The 22034-nt window shown below is 41.2% G+C and overlaps 1 protein-coding gene across 1 annotated transcript; it reads right to left on the reverse strand.

Moving 5' to 3' along the window:
- Positions 1 to 5688: 5688 nt before the first annotated feature.
- Positions 5689 to 20678, reverse strand: LOC120023209 (protein LBH-like). The gene is made up of 3 exons (XM_038967248.1): positions 20478 to 20678; positions 11574 to 11676; positions 5689 to 7583 (listed from the first exon to the last, which is right to left on the reverse strand). The coding sequence occupies exons 1-3, from the start codon at positions 20504 to 20506 to the stop codon at positions 7386 to 7388; spliced, it is 330 nt and encodes a 109-aa protein (XP_038823176.1). The 5' UTR covers positions 20507 to 20678; the 3' UTR covers positions 5689 to 7385.
- Positions 20679 to 22034: the final 1356 nt, after the last annotated feature.

The following is a 22034-nucleotide window of genomic DNA, read 5'->3' on the forward strand; positions in this document are numbered from 1 at the left end:
TTCGAACAAAAAAGAAGTGTATTGTATAACCTGATGTTATAGGACTGTCATCTGATGAAGCTTATCAAGGTTAGTCAAAAAGTATATATCTTTTGCTGGTTTGTTACGATCGCTAACTTTTGCTGCGGGTAAATGGCTTGTGTTTCTGGCTATTGTGGTAAGCTAATATAACGCTATATTGTGTTTTCGCTGTAAAACACTTAAGAAATCGGAAATATTGGCTGGATTCACAAGATGCTTGTCTTTCATTTGCTGTACACTATGTATTTTTCAGAAATGTTTTATGATGAGTATTTAGGTATTTGACGTTGGTGTCTGTAAATATTATGGCTGCTTTCGGTGCAATTTCTGATTGTAGCTGCAATGTAAACTATGATTTATACCTGAAATATGCAAATTTTTCGAACAAAACATAGATTTATTGAATAACATGTTATAAGACTGTCATCTGATGAAGTTGTTTGTTGGTTAGTTTGGTTGGTTCTTGGTTAGTTTGGTTGGTTTTGTGCATGCTACCTGTGCTGTGAAAAATGTTAGTGCTTTTTTGTATTTGGTGGTGAGCTAACATAAATATACGTGCTGTTTTCGCTGTAAAACATTTAAAAAATCGGACATGTTGGCTGGATTCACAAGATGTGTACCTTTCATTTGCTGTATTGGACTTGTTAATGTGTGAAAGTTAAATATTTCTCAAAAATATCTTTTGAATTTCGCGCTCTGCCTTTTCAGTGGAATGTGGGAGGAGTTCTGCTAGCGGAACCCCGGTGCCAGACAGGTTAATCTCTTTCAGCTAGGGAGCACTATTTTTATGTTTGGAAAAATAACATTCCCAAGGTAAACGGACTATTTCTCAGGCCCAGATGCTAGAATATGCATATAATTGACAGATTAGGATAGAAAACACTCTAAAGTTTCCAAAACTGTCAAAATATTGTCTGTGAGTACAACAGAACTGATTTTGCAGGCGAAAACCTGAGGAAATCCAACCCGGAAGTGCCTTTTATTTGGAAAAATCCCTGTTCCATTGCCTGCCCCTCCTCCTTTTAAAGGGGTATCAACCAGATTCCTTTCCCAATGGCTTCCTCAGGCTGTGACCCGGCTTTAGACATAGTTTCAAGCTTTTATTTTGAAAAATGAGCGAGATTTATCAAAACGCGTCAGGTGTCCTTTGATTAGCTCCTGCGTGCGAGAGATTTTTTCTTTCTCTGTAGTATTGAATAGTTTACAGTCCGGTTGAAATATTATCGATTATGTATGTTAAAAACAACCTGAGGATTGATTATAAAAAACGTTTGACATGTTTCTACGAACATTACGGATACTTTTTGGAATTTTCGTCTGCCCTTCAGGACCGGAACGAGCCTGTGGTTTTCTGAACATAACGCACAAACCAAATGGCGGTTTTTGGTTATAAAACTAATCTTTATCGAACAAAAATAACATTTATTGTGTAACTGGGAGTCTCGTGAGTGCAAACATCCGAAGATCATCAAAGGTAAGCGATTCATTTTATTGCTTTTCTGACTTTCGTGACCAAGCTAATTTGCGGCAAGCTGTTCTTACTGTTTTGTCTAGTGATTGATAAACTCACAAACGCTTGGATTGCTTTCGCTGTAAAGCATATTTTCAAAATCTGACATGATAGGTGGAATAACAACAAGCTAAGCTGTGTTTTGGTATATTTCACTTGTGATATCATGTTTATAAATATTTTTTAAATATTTTTTTAATTTGGCGCTCTGCAATCCAGCGGTTGTTTACGAAAATGATCCCGCTAAAGGGATCTGTGCGTCAAGAAGTTAAGAACAAGTGTATCTTTAATTCTATGTAAAACATGTATCTTTCATCAAAGTTTATGATGAGTATTTCTGTTATTTGACGTGGCTCTCTGCAATTTCTCCGGATATTTTGGAGGCACTTCTGAACATGGCGCCAATGTAAACCGAGATTTGTGGATATAAATATGCACATTATCGAACAAAACATAAATGTATTGTGTAACATGATATCCTATGAGTGTCATCTGATGAAGATCATCAAAGGTTAGTGATTAATTTTATCTCTGTTTCTGCTTTTTGTGACTACTATCTTTTGCTGGGAAAATGGCTGTGTTTTTCTGTGGCTATGTACTGAGCTAACATAATTGTTTGGTGTGCTTTCGCCGTAAATCCTTTTTGAAATCAGACATATTGGCTGGATTCACAACATGTGTAGCTTTAATTGATGTCTTTCATGTGTGATTTCATGAAAGATAGATTTTTATAGTAATATATTTGAATTTGGCGCGCTACATTTTTTCTGGCTTTTGGCCAAGTGGGACGCTACCGTCCCACATATCCCAGAGAAGTTAACAAACTTCCAAACGAGCTTCAATGCCATATAACACTCCATCCGTGGCCTCCAACTGCTCTTAATAAATGCTAGTAAAACTAAATACATGCTCTTTAACCGATTGCTGCCTGCACCCGCCCGCCCGGCTAGCATAACTACTCTGGACGGTTCTGACTTAGAATATGTGGACAACTACAAATACCTAGGTGTCTGGTTAGACTGTAAACTCTCCTTCCAGACTCGCATTAAGCATCTCCAATCCCAAATTAAATCTAGAATTGGCTACCTATTTCACAACAAAGCCTCCTTCACTCATGCTGCCAAACATACCCTCTTAAAACTGACCATCCTACCGGTTCTTGAATTCGGCGATGTCATTTACAAAATATCCTCCAACACTCTACTCAGCAAACTGGATGTAGTCTATCACAGTGCCATCCGTTTTGTCAACAAAGTCCCATATACTACCCAGCACTGCGACCTGTGTGCTCTCGTTGGCTGGTCCTCGCTACATATTCGTCGCCAAACCCACTGGCTCCAGGTCATCTAAGTCTTTGCTAGCGAAGCCCCGCCTCATTTCAGCTCACTGGTCACCATAGCAACACACACCCGTAGCACACTCTCCAGCCGTTATATTTCACTGGTGATCCCCAAAGCCAACACCTCCTTTGGCCGCCTTTCCTTCCAGTTCTCTGCTGCCAATGACTGGAACGAATTGCAAAAATCACTGAAGCTGGAGGCTTATATCTCCCTCACTAACTTTAAGCATCAGCTGTTAGAGCAGATTACCGATCACTGTATCTGTACACAGCCCATCTGTAAATAGCACACCCAACTACCTCATAACATTATTTTTTTCCCTTTTGCAACCCAGTATCTCTACCTGCACAACATCATCTGCACATCTATCACTCCAGTGTTAATGCTAAATTGTAATTATTTCACCACTATGGCCTATTTATTGCCTTACCTCCCTAATCTTACTACATTTGCACACACTGTTCATAGATTTTTCTATTGTGTTATTGACAGTACGTTTGCTTATCCCATGTGTAACTCTGTGTTGTTTTTGTTGCACTGCTTTGCTTTATCTTGGCCAGGTCGCAGTTGTAAATGAGAACTTGTTCTCAACTGGCCTACCTTGTTAAAAACTTCTTATGGCTGCAATCCCGTTAACGGCATGATATGACAACAGCCAGTGAAAGTGCAGGGCACCAAATTCAAACCACAGAAATCTCATAATTAAAATTCCTCAAACATACATGTATCTTATACCATTTTAAAGGTAATCTTGTTGTTAATCCCACCAAAGTGTCCGATTTGAAATAGGCTTTACAGCGAAAGCACCACAAACGATTATGTTAGGTTACCGCAAAATCACAGACAAACACAGTCATTTTTCCTGCCAAAGACAGGAGTCACAAAAAGCAGAAATAGAGATAAAATGAATCACTAACCTTTGATGTTCTTCATCAGATGACACTCATAGGACTTCATGTTACACAATACATATATGTTTTGTTCGATTAAGTTCATATTTATATCCAAAAACCTCAGTTTACATTGGCGCCATGTTCAGAAATGCCTCCAAAATATCCGGAGAAATTGCAGAGAGCCACGTCAAATAACATAAATACTCATCATAAACCTTGATGAAAGATACATGTTTTACATAGAATTAAAGATAAACTTGTTCTTAATGAAACCGCTGTGTCAGATTTCAAAAAGCTTTACGGCAAAAGCTCAATATTCAATAATCTGAGAACAGGGTTCAGCCACAAAAGCAAGCCATACAGTTACCCGCCAAATTGTGCAGTCAACAAAACTCATAAAAAGCATTATAAATCTTCACTTACCTTTGCTGATCTTTGTCGGAATGCACTCCAAGGACTCCCACTTCCACAAGAAATGTTCGTTTTGTTCGGTAATGTCCATCATTTATGTCCAAATAGCTATTTTTGTTAGCGTGTTTGGTAAACAAATCCAAAGTTAGGAAGCGCGTTCACTAACAGCAGACGAAATGTCAAAAAGTTCCGTAACAGTCAGTAGAAATATGTCAAACGATGTATTGAATCAACCTTTAGAATGTTTTTAACATAAATCTTCAGTAACGTTCCAACCAGAGAATTACATTGACTTCAGATGTGCGATGGAACAGAGCTCCCTCTCATGTGAACATGCATGGTCAGAGCATGGTCAGGTAATGATAGACCTTACTCAATCCCCTCTCATTCGGCCCCCTTCACAGTAGAGGCATCAGACAAGGTTCTACAGACTGTTGACATCTAGTGGAAGCCGTAGGAAGTGCAAACTCATCCATATCCCACTGTGTATTCAATAGGGTCTTGGTTGAAAATCGACCAACCTCAGAATTCCCACTTCCTGTTTGGATTTTATCTCAGGTTTTTGCCTGCCATATGAGTTCTGTTATACTCACAGACATCAAACAGTTTTAGAAACTTCAGTGTTTTCTATCCAATACGAATAATAATATGCATATATTAGCAACTGGGACTGAGGAGCAGGCAGTTTACTGTGGGCACCTCTGTGCACCTTTCATCCAAGCTACTCAATACTGCCACTGCAGCCATAAGAAGTTTTAAATAAAGTTTAAAAGAAAAACTTTTTCTTGCGCTCCCACGGCCTCATTATCAGCCTCTGTGTATTAATAACTCTTTATGCACTGCTTTTTTTTCCAGCAAGGGGAGAATGTCAGCTCATTGTTGTTTCCAGGAAGTGTCCCAAAGACCTTGGGAGTGCCCCCTGGACAATCTGGGAGGCCCTTGCCCCACCCCCTTCACTTTGATGGACAGCTCCAGGTACAAGTCAATCAAACTTGACCAGACCATGTTACAAGCACAAAGCAGTGAATCACCTGTAGTGTGTTTTCACAGAGACTTTCATTTGTTCCTGGAAAGTATAAGAATGTGTGTTTTCAGCATTGTACTATGTCACTGTTGCTAGCAATTCATAGCAATCTACAAACATCTTAAGTGACTTCAGAATTAGCAATATGCTTCAGTAGGATGTAGAGATGAAATCATTTTAGTGCCTGAGGGGGAGGTTAGAAAACAGGAAGACATGTGGTCTGTGCTGCTATATATATTCTGTATACATGCATCAAGAACAAGGCAAGATGTGCAGGAAGTAAAACCAAAGGCACTAGATCCTGTAACCATGGCAGGTAAGGGGGATAAAATGTTTTTACAAAAGAGAAAACAAAAGAGTTTGTGTGTTTCTTGAAAGCAATATGATGCACTATAGGGTTACCCCAGAAAAAGTGGATTTTACCCCATAGCAGTGGATCTGCTTTTGCAACCTCTGACATAGCACAAGGAATCAGTCAGACAGTTGGAAGCAAATTCAAATGTTTATTTACAACCTCTGATGAACAGAGTAAAGTGGTCTAAATACAAAAAATTACAGCAAAATGGCAGCTAATCTCCCTGAGCTTTACAAAAACTACACAGGACTTGTGGGTGACAACAGAGAGACAAAGAGATATTCTGTACAGAGCTCTAATGCCATGTATAGGGAAATGAAATGTGCGAGAGAGAGAGAGACATACAACGCTTCATATACAGTATCATAAATGAAATACATGAGTATTTTTTTCTCCAGAAAACAACATGCTTTTAACAATATACATCCTTCCAAGAAGACTGGACATGGAGCTGGCCATGTAGAATATAAATAGATAGCAAAACACCGTTGGTCTTTCAAATTGCATACAAACCAAGTGGCAATTTATGAGACAGGATCAATGAGTTAGCCAACTAACTAACTTCGACAAACACCGGTAACTGTTTTCAAGATCATAAAATGAAGCTACTTTTGAGGACTGGTTAGTAACAGTGCAGAGTCCGTGAACCAATGTCCATTTTTATGAACTGGAAAATTGGAGTTTCAGAAATGTACAAAAGTTATCTGGCCAAGTCACTGACCACACATGTTATACCTTACTGGTTGAACATTGAGGCTGACATACCCATCATGGATTTCAAAAGAACAGGAAGACTAGATTAGTGAACTCTGAGCTCAGGTGAGAATAACCTAGAACTAATTTCAGTCTCATGAATGTTTTGTGACAATAATAAAATAAACCAAATCAACAGTAACCTCAGGTATTGGTTCTGAGGGCAAACATATTTACATGTCCTTCAGTGAGTCTTTGTCCATTATAGTGATACTGTTGGTTTTAAATCACTACATAATCTCAAAAATATATTGACACTTACTGTCCCCTACTTCCAATACCTATCCAATGACATCAGGGGTACACAACAAGGACAAAAGCAAAGCACATGAGTGCTTCAGGGCACAACCAGCCTTCATAACATACTGTACATATTATTCATTGTTATAGAAGTAGGGAAGCGTTTCCTCTCTTTCCATCTCAGTGTAAAAAACTACTACTTTACCCAACGGAGACCAAAGGTCTCCTTGTGTTTAGACAGTAACCCCTACTTCCTGTCAACCACCGAAACGAACAAAACAAACCCCACCAACCTATGCACAAGCACTGACTTTTAAAGACTGGCTATGATATCCATAGACTGCAATGGCAATCACAGTCATGTACATTTCAATCCATATACTGAAGGAAAGTATGAAAAACAGAAGTCCGGTTGGGTACCACAGCAGTAGTCTATATGGGTATAAGGAGTCTCTGGAGTCATGTGGCCAGCAGATTTGGCCGAATGGTGTGGGAACTGTAGTATCCTGCAGTACTAGATTTGTCCAAAAAGCCCAGAGCTGCCACCGTTTAACTGGGCCTCTATTTTGGGGTTGGTTTAAACTGTGTGTGTGTGTGTGTGTGTGTGTGTACTTTCATGCATATGGAGTGTGAGTGTAAGGTAAAGCAACAGAGGTGAAATCTGGAGAGTAGATAAGGTACTGCATATTGCTTCTCTTGAGAGTGATGCTTTGGTGTCAAGGGAAGGAAAGTGAGCATCACTGACATGTGTGCCCCTGCTCAGTCTGTTTGAGTGGTTAGGTGCGAGTGGGATCTCCTGCTGGTGTGTGTAGGAGGGTGGGTGGGGTCTGTTTGGCCTCTAGTGCTCGTTGTTCTGCGTCGGCTGTCCAGTTTGGCTTTTGCCATGGTTCTCCTCCTCCTCACAGACAATGAACTCCTCCGGTGGCCAACGCAGCTCACCGCTCTCCACTTCCCCCTCCGTGGGCTCCACTACGATGGACGGCAGGCGGTCTTTCAGCTTACAGCAGCGCTCGAAGTCCGAGGGGTCCGGGAAGATCTGAGGAAAGGACAAAAACACACAGTTAAAGTCCTGGGTGCCCCTGGGTCTGATCAGTCTTTCATGCTGCTACATTTAATAGCTTTGGAAGGCATAGTGCCAAAGCTGCTTTTAAGTGCTTACAAATGGGGAGATTATACGAGAGCTAATCATAGTATTGCAAGTCTACAGTAAGTTTGTTACAGTCAAGACACCGAGCACATTTTAAGGCAGTAGAGCTTTCTCTTAGCTTAACCAAAATAACACTAGGTGGTAGATATTGACAAGTAAAGTTTATTTGTCATATGCACAGGATACATGTGGTACACAGTACAATGAAATGCTTACTTGCAGGTTCACTCTCATCAGGTTCACTCTGATAGGATGACTAAATAACCACCAATAACCCCATGATACTAAAAGCTAAGCAATGGGTATTATATCTCTGTGGAGTCTGCTCTTTTTTATGATTTTGTCTGCAATAAAAGCTAGACCTAAATGGGTTGTGGGTGTGCAATGCCAGACTTGCTGAAGAAGAACCCAGGAAGATGTGCAGACTTTTTTGGATCTAAAATGAAGAGCGTGAGGGAGAGATACTCTGACAAGGGATTACAGCCATTCCTAATCAAAGAACAGCATTTTTTGCTGTTTGGATGAAGTGGAAGAATATTTTTAGAGCTGCATATTTCAGTGGGAGACATTGGAAGGGGAAAGTGATGTCGCTGTCTGGGCAAAAAGCCCAGTGGAAAGAAAGCATTAGATGAGGCTGAGAGGGAGACACAGTGAGAGAGAGGGAGGAAGAGAAGGAGGGAGAGGCTGGGAGAGAAAGAGAGGGTCCAAGTCTCCCTGAATACCATGAGGGGGATGAGGAGGAAAAGGACAAAATGTTCTGAAAACTGCCGTGTTTCAGTATGTTTGGCTGCGAGTGCCCGGTTAGTGGGACAGATTGAGCATTTGCATCTCCAGACATCAGCTTGAGTGTGTGCATATGTGGGACTGAGTATGAATGTTAGTCAGTGCCTGTGTGTGTAAGTATGTGTGTTAGTGCATGTGTGCGCAGGGAGGTTTAGTATCTGCATATCCTTGCCTGTGTTGTGAATGTCTATGCTGCAAATGTCTGTGTGTCAGCACCAAGGGGGGTGGCAGAGAGTGACCTTGCTATAAGACCCCCAGCAACATCATCACAGCTCAGTTCACTTCCAGCTGCAGGAAATGGCAACACATCGCTAGCGAGGCACAATGACAGCTATTTTGGGTTGTGGTAGGGTGGGGTGATAGGAGCTTTGGGCGATCAGGAATCACTCAAGTGCAGACTCCAAATGAAGCTGCTGCAGAGAAGCCCTCACCTCCGTCACCAACCTCCAGTTACTTTGCTCTATAAATGCCTCCATGCATCATTATTTTGCCAATTTTTCCTACAGCAACTCTGTAGGGTTAATGGGGGTTGGGGGTTAATGCAAAATGTAATGCTGTGTTGCCTAACAGTCAGAGACGCAGTTGGCATTCAGGTGATGGACTCACAAATTGTATCAAAGTCAACAGTACATTTTTAGAAGGAGCCCCCTGAGGGGGAAGAGGCATTGTCGTGCCCTCTTCAAGACTGTGTTTGGACCATGATAGATCCTTAGTGATGTGGACTGAGGAATTTTAAGCTCTCGACCCACACCACTACAGCCCTGTTGATGTGAATGGGGGCGTGTCGGCCCTGTATTCCACGATCAGCTCCTTTGTCTTTCTGACGTTGAGGGAGAGGTTGTTGTCCTGGCACCACACAGCCAGTTCTCTGACCTCCTCCCTATAGTCTCATTGGCGTCGATGATCAGGCCATACACCGTTGTGTCGTCTGAAAACTTAATGGTTTTGGAATGCAGTCATGCAGTCATGGGTGAAGAGGGACTACAGGAGGGGACTAAGCACACTCCCATGAGGGGCCCACGTGTTAAGGGTCAGCGTGGCGGATGTGTTGTTTCCAACCCTTACCACCCGGGGGCATCCCATTAAGAAGTCCAGGATCCAGTTGCAGAGGGAGGTGTTCAGTCCCAGGGTCCATAGCTTAGTGTTGACCTCGGAGGTCACTATGTTTTTGAATGCAGAGATGTAGTCAATGAACAGCATTTTCACATAGGTGTTCCTTTTGTCCAAGTGGGAAAGGGCAGTGTGGAGTGCAATAGAGATTGCGTCATCGGTGGATCTGAGCCATGACCAGTCTTTCAAAGAATTTCATGGCTACAGATGCGAGTGCAATGGGGCAATAGCCATTTAGACATTACCTTGGCGTTCTTGGGCGCAGGGACTATATCGATCTGCTTGAAACATGTAGGCCTTACAGACTGGGTCAGGGAGAGGTTGAAAATGTTAGTAAAGACACTTGTCAACTGGTCAGCGCATGCTCCGAGTACACGTCCTGGTCCTCAGTCTAGTCCTTGGCTACAGAGAGCGTGATCACAGTCATCCGTAACAGCTGGTGCTCTCACGCATGGTTGAGTGTTGCTTGCCTCAAAGCGAGTATAGATGGCATTTAGCTCGTCTGGTACCCCGCTCGTTGAAAGCAGTAGGTCGTCTTTAGCTCAGTGTGGTTGTTGCCTTTAATCCATGGCTTCTGTTTGGGATATGTACGTACGGTTGGTCATGTAGGAGATGACAATGTTAATGCACTTATTATTGAAGCCGGTGACTGATGTGGTAAACTCCTCAATGTCATTGGATGAGTCCTGCAACATATTCCAGTCTGTGCTAGCGAAACAGTCCTGTAGCTTAACATCCGCTTCATTTGGATCACATCACTGGTACTTCCCATTTTAGTTTTTTCATGTAAGCAGGAATCAGTAGGATATGGTCAGATTTGTCAAATACAGGGCGAGGGAGAGCTTTGGATGCGTCTCTGTGTGTGGAGTAAAGGTGATCTGTTTTTTTCGCCTCTAGTTGCACAGGTGACATGCTGGTAGAAATTAGGTTTCCTGCATTAAAATCACCAGCCACTAGGAGTGCTGCCTCCTAGTGGCCTCACAGGACAGACACAGCTTGGGTGTAAATTGAGAGAGGAAGGCAGCCCACCTTCCTAAAGGGTCAGTCTGCATCATCTGGGTCTCTGACATGTACAGTCACAGACACTCATAAAGGAGTGGCTTTGCCTTAAAATGGCTCAGATTCTTTCCAAACAATAAAACTTGTCAAGGCCACCTGATGGCCTGCTACTCAGAAAGTTGCCCATCTGTGAGTTGTATTGTCGTGACATGCTATCAGTCCCCCACAGTAAAGTCCGGAAGATTCAACTAACTCCTATTAATTTCCTTTGCATGTTTTTAAAAGTCTGTGCAATCATCTCGAACTCCCTGCAAAGCTGCACTCCACCTCAAGGCAAATACAATTTCTTTATTAAATATCCCCCCTTGAAATCCCCCAAAAAGGTTGTTTGCATAACTTGTTACAACAATAATAATGCTAATGATTAGACCTCCTGCTTAGAAAACAAACCTCTCCTTACCCATGGTCCCCTGGGTGAGCTGCTTACATTAAGAACTATGATGGAACATGCAGCCCTGTCCTTAATCCAACCTCAACCTTTTGTTCAAAATCCAATACCATTTTTGGGTTACTAATAGTGGTGAGGACTTCTGAACAGGGACATGTACCATAAACCAATTAAAACTAGTTCACCCTCTGCCTCCTAGTTTGGCTTCCCCTTTATAAAAGGGATCTATAGTGTGACCATTTTACTCGCATATGCGCCTAAATATTTTCCTGTGCGACCTGGAATTTATATTAAGCAGTACCAGAGTACCTAAAAAAATAAAATAAAAAGTAGGATTCTAGCTTTATTACATCAAATGTTTTTAAGTGTGCTCCTACATTTCTCTGTTTGTGCTTAAATTTTCCAACTTAAGCACACAAGTACTCCTTGTAAAAAAAGGTCAGCGTAGAGCCCTGCCCTTATGGGTTATATACCATGATTTTGCTGCAAACCAATTTCCCTTTAGGACAACAACTGGTGTTAGTATGTGTGTTAGTTACCTGGAAGGAGAGCCGGTCCTTGCTGGGGCTAAGCCTCATGTCCTCCATGGGGGTGCTACTTATCATCACCTCAGTCATGTCTCCGCTCGGCACAAACACTGGGCTGGACAGAGACATAAGGGAAAGGACTGGGTTATTCCACCATTCAGGATCCAATATCAGTCCCAAACTTTCACACTGAGGAGCAGAATACAATCATTTCAAATTCCTTATATTGAGCAAACCAGGAAGCACTATTTTCTAATAGCCAGGGCACACTCCAACATAATTTACAAACAAAGCATGTGTAATTAGTGAGTCCGCCAGATCAGAGAGAGTAGGGATGCCCAGGGATGGTCTATTGATAAATGGGTGAACTGAACCATTTTCCTGGCCTGCTAACCATTCAAAATGTAACAAGTACTTTTGGGTGTCAGGGAAATTGTAAAAAGTACATTATTTTCTTTAGGAATCTAGTGAAGTAAAAGTTGTCAAAAATATTAGTAAAAAAATAAAAACAACTTAAGTATTTTTACACCAATGCAGAGCTGGTACATGTGTCCCAATCATAGTGCTGTACAAGAGGCCGCATAATGGAGAACGGATAGGTTGGTGCAATATCATTTACATGTAGCTATTACTTTGGCAAGTGTTATGCAAATTAATCCTATCAGCGAGAATGACAGAGTACAACTTTCAGTCATGTAGTTGCATGAGATTTGGCCCTTTGGTATTATTTTTGCAATGAAAAAGCTACACATAAGCCTTGTTCAGTATTTTGTTTACTCTCTATGCATGCATTTGCTTTCATTTTGTCCGATCACTGACAGGCTCTGCAGCATACATTTGGTGCACTGCAAAGCTACACCACCACTGATATGTGGTTTGCATTGGGTAGCCATGTCTAAATATAGGACGAGGTATGCTTCAACTAGGAGAGAGGGGACACAGTCATAGCGAGAATGCATTGTGGGCATGCAGTGCAATTTGACTGGGACCGAAAACATTCCATTTTAGTTGAAGCAAGACGCACTGTATATGCACTGTAAGAAATTACTGAACATGAGGATTGAACTGAGGTACTATGTGGCAGGAAATATATTCTTGGGACGTTTGAGAACCAAGATGGCAGCCGAGCAGAGCGAGAATCTCAAGCTTTCTATTTCAAGTCTGGTGGCACAGCGGCCAGTGTCCACAGGACTGCGGTCAGGGTGGCCAACCCACCATAGGGGACAGGAAACAGAACATAGATCACCACCTGCTTCAGATGAGCAGAACAAGAACCGACTTGTTCCAAATATAACAAGTCAGTTTGTTTCTGCGAAAAATGTGAATATTGGGTGCCATTAACCTCCTTTTACAGTAGAAACAATGGAAGGTTTAGTGGTTGGTCATGTCAACATACCGTAGCCATGACCAACGAAACATTTTAGGTAAAACCAATGAAGTGCACTTCAAAAAAGGAGCCTACATTATTTCATATATATGTTGCTCCGGATGGATTCTTCGTCTCAACTTCATCTTAAAAGCTCTCTTTTCCAAATATTTGTCAAGTTGCCTCTGAGGTATTTTGACAGTACTTCTATGTACAATGTCAGACAAGACCCTGAACTGGACTTCAAGACTCTTTATGGAGAAATCAACAGTGGAACCTGTGACACTTTCAGTTTGTAAACTTTCTGTGATCGGAAAATGAAAGATTTTTCACCATAAGAGATTGTGGGCAAAAATAGAAATGTGTCGTATGACTCATAGTTTGCCACTCACTCATGTTCCTTCACTGCTTTGTTGAATTCTTTCTAAGACATGCATGTTTATTATTCAAGAACCTATTAAATCCCCACACAGTAAAGATAAGACAGTCTGCAGTGGGAATCAAGACCTTTCATCAAAAGTGTTCCCGCATACTCTGATTGGAGAAAAACAAATGGAGATCAACAACCATTCTTTCATTCTTTGGGGATTAAATTCCAGATTAACTCTTTAAATTTATGTCAATCCAATAATAGCAAATAAAGCCCTTAGGCCATCCACATTTTCCAACACGTCACTTTCATGTAAAAAGGCTTGGCCTTATGGTACCATAATAAAAAAGGACTGAGGTGGATGTATACATTCCTTAGAATAAGGGACAAAGCCCCTATACATTATATTGTTCATCTATCCTGAATCTGTCAGAAAGAAAGAGTCAATTGCTTCAAACTGAAAAGGAAAGATGCTGTGTAAATTGATTTATTGCACACAACACATTGCCACACCCTGAAGCAATGGCTACTGCTGTTTAACAATCAATATTTCCATTCCCAAATTTGCATACCATGTGTCACATTCAAGTTAGGGGAAGGAAAACTATTTTTGTGCAGGTGGGGGCCACAGGGGGAAAGCACAAGCCAAGACCCAAAGGCAGAATATGTTTCTGGAATCTTCACATACGTTTACAAACTAGTCGACTTGGTTCAACGACAACAATAGCCGGAAATCTAAAAATAAAAACTAGTCCAAAGGATATGCAAGGTTGTGTGTGGAATATGTCAAAAGACCCATTTCATTCTCGAGAGAGGAGAGAGGGTAAGCCAGAGACACATGGAGAGGGATGGACACAGAGTGGTGACAGCACTGCGGGGAGAAAGATAAACACTGCCTTTGCCAGTCATATTTCTGCTCGGGGATCGTATAAACATCCTGCTCAGCTAAGAATAACAGAACATCGGCCTAATAAAACATAAAGGGGCACAATGAGAAGTGGAGGAACACACGTACTGTAACAATTCAACCAGTGAGAGAACATACCATTCAAATCCATTACTGCTAAAAGTATCTGCCCGATGTTACAAAACATGTCCTTTTTCTCAAAAAAGAATGTGAAAATGTCTTCCTCAAGGAGTGATGTTAAGTGTCCTGTATAATTAAACAACTCCAAATGTATGAGGATAATGATTACCATGGGCGATGCAGTTAAGAAACACTTCACAAGTTCATTGTGCATTAGTTGGCACAATGAAGCCATTGTGCCAACTAATGTAGAGGCCAAGAGGTGAAATGTTGTGCATTCCTACTTCTACCCTGACAGCACCCATCCAAGTACAAATGAATTCTAAAAGGGCACCCCAAATTCTCTAATGCCCACTGCCAAAGATCAGTTACGGCACTCCACTTGTCAAGGACACATTTACTCAAAACCACTTTAAAATTATCATCTTAAATCTTAGACCAGGATCGGCCTGAGATAACTCCTTTGACTATTGCCAAGTAGAACTTTTGTCTGGACTTGCTGTCCCATCTTCCATGGGCATGCAACATGACTAGGTACTGGCCAGCTTGGCACTTCAGTGACTATCTTTAGCACTGTCAACAGAAACAACTAGGCCTACACACTGTATACAGTCACATGCTCATGTGGACTAATGCCAGTCCTATGTGGGCTAATGCCAGTCCTAGACACATTCCAGTCAGAGGTCTGGCATGGGCATGAGACGGGGCATCTCAGACTGACACGTGTCCTGGCTAAATAAATAAAACTAAGGATCACAGAGGTTGCCTGCGGCTTTGGCTGATCATTATGGAGCATGTGTGAAGGTCTGTCTGTCCAACATTACATTTACAGTGTCAAAGATATTTTTAGATTAATCTGTGGTGAGGACAGTGTGACGACTCCAATTCCTGGATCGACGCGTCAGGATTTGTTCTTTAGGGTAGGTATCTCTACAAAGCTGCACAATCCAATCAACTGTAAACGGTAAATGACTCAGTAACTAAAAATAATATTACCCTACCATCTATGCTGTATCATCCTCCAAGTGTGTATGGTATGGACACGAATTGAGGACACATTGTTCTACACAGTCATGCCAAGTCATCTGCGGGTCTGTGCTGACGGAGACAAAACATATATCCCCATAGCAATGCGACCCGGTGCACACGATAGGATATTACGTCTTGCATAATTAACAGTTTCCCCTCTACTCCTCCCGAGTCTCGCTATGCGCATTATACATCTGAGGAGGCTTGGCGAAAAGGCGAAGCTGCTGCTGAGATTCCATACCAACACTGGGCGGTAACACTATTTGTATAGTCCATCTGTAGATGCTCTACAGACTATCTACAGCAGGGTTCTCCAACCTTTTCTAGCACAAGAGCTACTTTTCAAAAATTAAACATGTCGCAAGACCCTTTTTTAAAAACATCTTTCAAATAGGCACATTCTTCTCTTCTCCGCTCCCCTGCAACTCTTCACTGGGTCCTTATTGTACAAGAGAAAGTAGCGCACTGTTCTGTCAATATACAGTACCTGGTAAAATAATGGTTAATAAAAAAAACTATGGGGGGCCACAAATTCTGTGATTTGTTTTCCAAATGATGTTCCCAGTAAAAATAGCTGGTTTTAGTTTTTTTTCTTCTTCACTCAATTGAACAATTGTTCATAGAAAAACAACAAAATTGGATGTTGAGTGTCAATGATTAAATCATGAGAATACAATTTTTGGGGGGGTCTGGAAGAAAACTAACATTTAGATTTGAGTGTAATGCCCCTTTAATTGCGCATTTAGGGAGTGAGGAATATGCAGTCTAGCGATGGTTCTGTACCGCTGCTGCTCATTTAATGGCAAAGTTTGCAAATAACAAATAATACTACTTCGCAGTTAACATTTAATTGAGAACGTTTTGGGGAAGGTATCTCTGTCAACCCACCAGACGGTTATCACATCCAACTGGCTACACACGGAGTTAGACAAATGAGCGCACCACACAGGCAGACAGGCAATACTGCTGGAAATGAATTGCCAGATACGTTTTTTAAGCCAATAGTGGCTAACCAGGGATGGGATCATGTCAAAGTTCCATTGATTAGATATGAGTTGGGAGCTTGCAGTGTCTGATACTTGTGAGATTGCAAACTGTCATTAACCATTTACTTTCAGAATTGTTTGGCGAACTACTCATAGGTGGGCTGCGAGCTACTGGTAGCAAGCGATCGACCTGTTGGAGACCCTTGATCTACAGTAACATTTAAACTAACTATCCTCACCTTGCCCCTTTCCCTTATTCTAAACCTAACCGCAGGGTCGGCTCTAGCTTTTTTGGGGCCCTAAGCGAGATTCGGTTGGGGGCCCCTTCCCACCTCACGGGTTCAACATTTTAGTGCCCCCCCCCCCCCCCCCTCGACAGCGGAGAGAAATATTTACATTTTAAAACCTTGTCACATGTGAGTTCCAAATATCTCTAACGGTCACCCCAACGTGAGTTGTTTTATGCACGTGATGTCAGAATGCACTCACTGTTCCAAAATGTGATTGTTACGCAACAGGACAGTTAACACGTGCTGCCTGTTTCTAACAAGTTGTATTTTATAACAACAGTTTGAATTTAGTTATGTTCCGTATGTAATTTACATGGAGGTATCCCATTTCAGTGTTGCCAACAATTTATGTTGAGGGTTTATTGAACCGGACAAACTTCCCACATCGAGGAGAGCTGTTCCATTTTTTCCTTCCGCGCATCAAGTATGTAGACATTTGCGCAATCTTGTATGATCTGACACATTTTCTGGCTGGCACTCACACTGCCTCCATTGTTTTTTTCCTTAGAAATAATAACTTTGGGCGTGTACATTCCTATCAAAGTAAGTGCCTTATTTTCTGTATATCGTGTTGTCGTTTCTACTTTTGCATGAAGTATGGAGCATAATGTATTTACAGTTTTATTCACATTTTCAAGTACTGGTGACAAATAATGCATTCCGATTATTGCATAGATTGCAATGGACACCTATGATGTGTGCAAAATACTTTTTTAAAGGTTGTACTGATTATAATGAGCTAATGCTAAGCTATTTGCCAGCTATGCGTGGTGCCATGTTTGTTGACATTATACAATGGATTCTGGGTGTCACGTCAACGTCTGTCAGACCAAAGATGTTATAATGGAGGTGAAGTAATGATTCGCTCATCTTTCGTGTAAACCTCCGGAAGTAGACGACACACCCTCTTCAACATGCATACTGCAAACAGACCAAACTCAAACTTATTATCTTTGGTTGACGCAGAAAACAAACATGGCAGTGCGCACAAACTACCCATCGTCGGGTTAATTTAGATTTCAAGAAAGTGTTTCACTCAATTATTTATTTCAATGTTGAGCTCACCTGTGATGAATTATAAGTAGTAATTGCTATTAGCCAATTCAAATTGTGGTTTGTCAGCCGAGAGTTATCCAAATATGACCACTTGTGTTACGTCAATCTTTCCTCAGTTAGTGGTAGGACTAATGTAGCATACATTTTTGTTTGGATGATTGTGTACACTGTTGCTACTTATGTGAATGTCTGAACACTGCATCCAAAAATGAACTGGTCACATTCAGGACATAACTTTGTAAGGACTGTGTTTGTGCAAAATGTTTCTGTGAAAAAACAGTGTGGCTAGCTCAAATGCTGACTGTTGTGTCAATCGAATCTGGACTTTCTAAATAATCCCACCGGTTTGAGCATAAGCTGCAGGGACCACTGTAGAATGATCACACCCGTTTGTTGGTACGTGTGAAAAGGTTAAAGTGAATTTCCTGGAATTCTACACATTTTGCAATGGGGCTGAGAGACTATTTAGGAAAAATAAAGAAATTTTAAATCATGCAATTGCAGTCATTATGCCATGGGGCAGAGAGAATTTTTGCAGTTTTAAATTAATTTCCTGTAATTCTACACATTTTGCCTTGACTTATGCCATCTTAAATGATACCTGAGTGAGAGTGACTAACAAAAGAAACAGGGGGCCCCTGGAGGTCAGGGCCCCCTGGGCACGTGCCCTGAATGACCGGTCGGTATTTGGCCATGATTACGACAAGTTTAGATAGCTGGCTAGACTACTTTACCAATCTATAAATGTTTAGCTGACATGGCTAATTGAGTCACTGTCAGTGACTGACATAAGAGAAAAACTGCTGATGCACAACCAAATTTCCAACTTGCAATTTGTGGATTCTACTGTTCTAAGAAAACCGCTTATGCCTGGAGCTGGATGGCCCTTCCTAACAGTAACCTTAGCAAGCAGTTGCTTATCAATATAGCTTGTTGATAGCATGACCAGCTGTAGAGCATCTACAGATGGAAAATCCAGACTATCCAAATAAAAGTGTGATCTGCTGGGCTGCCTGGCGACCGGCCAAATCACACAACCTGGAGGTGTGTGTGTGGGAGGGGGGGCATCAATCTCTCTGAAACGTGCTGGAATTAATGGGCCATATCCAGATTGCTGCTCCAGTCCATAGGCTTCCTTGCTCAGCCTTCTCAGAATACAGGAAACACTGTTACTGTGTTACTGACTGGACAGAACCTGCTCATTTTTAGGTCCAGCTCCAGCAAAACTTGAGTGCATAATGCCAAGGTGCCAAAGCAGAGGCATTTGGTCCACGATGACCTGATCACTTTATAGGAGAATTACATGTTCTTGTTTCAAGAGTTCAAACGTGTAAAAAGAAAAGATAGAAATGAAAGTAAAGAGGTCTTCCTGTTTACCAGGGGTGAGATAGTGTGAGTAGTCACTCACCTACAAGTGTAACACCCACAAATGCAACAACTGCCCCTGGCAAAACATTGAAAGCTATCAAATGGCTCCCTTGGGACTGTACTTATGACTTATAACATGATAAACCTGAAACAATAACTTTTTTTCCTGCAGTGAGCTTTGAAAAATAAACTGCAAAGTGCTATATTAGGCAGCAACGCATGGGGAAACAATAAGAGATCTTAGCAAAAGGGTCCCCATGTAGCAGCGGTATCTGAAGAACAGAGAAGCACACAAAGCGGAGACGAGAAGCTTTGTGGTTACTGTAAGTCACAGGGTCGGGTCTTCACTTCCTGGTGCAGGCAAACAGACTTGCAGAGTAAAAAAAATGTATTTAAAAAAGAGGCAAAAAAATGTATTGCATGAAGTCTTCTAATCCCTAATGCAATGTTACAAGCCTATATGGAGGTCGGAGTACACAGAGTAAAATGGAGAGATTGAGTCACAGGCCTCCTCTGGGTGATGGATGGACTGTCAATGGGTTAAGAGCCTCATTCCACCTCCCTCTATTGTACCCCACCACAATTGCTTACCAATAAAAGGTCAATTGTCTAATCACTAAAGGTCAAACAATGTGAAACAGTAGTGTGGTTGAACAGTTCCATATCGTTGCTTGTCGAGAAACCAAGGTAGGCTCATGTTATTACTTATCAGTAGTTTGACTAAAAGGCATTGCATCACAATGCTTCCATTGCAACGTGAAAACATTAGGTTGCCAATCTAGGATGTGCATGTTGACGTTTATTTTCATGAATCTTGCCCTGGAGGCAGAACTGAGTGATTTCGTCTAGATGAGCCATCTGCAAAGTCAAAATTGACTATATTGTAAAAATTATTGAAAACAAAAAATGTGCATTTGGTTTAAGGTTAGGTTTCAAATCCAATGTTATGACTTTGTGGCTGTGCCAGCTAGTGACCACTCTGCAAAAAACGTTAACCTGCCTATGATGTTCCCTTATGAAAGGAAAAGGGTCAACCTCAGACATGGCACCTGGATAAGGAGTCTTGGTGGACAGCTTGACACCTGTCACCATTTGAAAAACAGAACTCCAAAAATGTGGAGTGCTTTGTTTGTTATCTGACCTTTCTTTCAGGTGGCTTTATAAAGGTTATAAAACAAAAACAACGCCACTGACTGCACCCTGACACATTCAAGAGCGCAGTTGTAATGGTTTGAAGCAGTAAATACTTTCTTTTGATTTACATACATTCTTCCAAGCATCTTAGTTTTCTATTGATTATACCTATTAGCAAATATAAAGCCAATGCTAAAAATCACATAGGCTACATGCAATAATGAAACTTTATTCAACATCGAACTGAAGTCTCAGGTGTAAAACAAATACATGACAAAAATCACACTTACCAGTATATTTGGGGAGAATATACAGACATGAATTCACACCTGCAGTTGATTATGATTAGGAATTACTTCGATATTGACGCCTTCTTTAAAAAAAAACGTTCCGCCTGTTACACGTAAATTAAAAGCGAGCGTTTGTACAGAAAAATACTACTCGAAGCTGAGTCGTGACCTTGGTTAAACAAACAGCTCTCGTGTATTTTGCCTTTTTAATATCTCGACTAGGAGAAATTACTTTTTATATAAGAGGCGTGTACTGTCACTGCAGACACACCCCCTTCACACGGGCTCCAAATTCTTCAATGACAGCAGGATCACTACGGACCAATCAAAGGACAGGTGCCACGTACTCGCCGTGACGATAGCAAGGGATAAACTATTTCGTAAAAAAAAAGAAACCATAAATGATACTGCGTCATTCTCTTCATCAGAGAGGATGAGTGGAAGCTAGAGGTTTCACTCTCGCCAAAATATGTAAAAAAAGAACCACAATGCATTTCTATGGGCTTATTTTGGACCTGAACTTTTCGCCTGCCTTCTCGCCTTCGGGACAACTATTACCATTGTTAGGGTGAGCATCTCGTCATTATATAAAAATATTTATCTTCATTGATAGTCACTAAGGCAATATGAAATTTAGCCGAATGAACAAAAAATAGTCACACCATTGTCTACTTATTTCTCACTTTCATAACGATTTATGTTATGTAACACAGGTCAGAATATCCAATTATTATTATCAATTATTGCAACTATATTTGCATAACTGGAGGGGATGATGATACGGTACCAGAGCAGGCAATGAAGCTCTTTTTCTGAATACATTGACATGCAAATGTCACCGGTTAAGACCAAGAAACCCGGAATGCAGATTTTAGGCTAAACAATACTGAAAATGTGAAGATCACAAGTCATCAGAGGTAGCCTATATACAATATTTACAAGACCATGTAAAGATTAAAGCTGGGGCATGTCAAATACAGGATGCTGTCCTCTCTAGCCCTGCGACATAGCAAGCATTTGGCAGACTATTAAATTCTGTGTGTATGCATTCTACCACCACCTTGTGGCCGTAATTATTTTAACTGACCCGTAATTATTCTAGCTGACTGTTCCCCATAACCTCAAAATAAGTTAATTGAAAGTGTGCAAAACCTTCATGGGATCGAAAAGTAGGACAGCATATGTATTGACAGGGTGGCATTTTTATTGCAGCAAGTTTTAGAGGGGCATCTTTTCTGAAATTCAACATCAAAGAAGAGAGGAACATTTGTGTGCTTGCCAGGAAAGACCTTGCCAGGAAAGACCTTTACAGTTATCAACAAGGCACGTTAACCTGTAGTCATTCAATCTAATTTAAGTCAGAAATGTAAATTTAGAATTTTCCACCATTTAGTGGACATTAGGAACAAAGTCAGTCAGTTGACTCTGAATTCCAAAAATCCTTAAAGGTGCAATATACAGAAATCACTCTGCCATTTCCTGGTTGCAAAAATTCTAGTAGTTTGCCTAATTTCAGTTTAGGTGACAAAACAAGCAATTTTGTAGAATGTCATTGTA

This window comes from Salvelinus namaycush, chromosome 28 (assembly GCF_016432855.1).
Source record: "Salvelinus namaycush isolate Seneca chromosome 28, SaNama_1.0, whole genome shotgun sequence".
Taxonomy (NCBI): domain Eukaryota; kingdom Metazoa; phylum Chordata; class Actinopteri; order Salmoniformes; family Salmonidae; genus Salvelinus; species Salvelinus namaycush.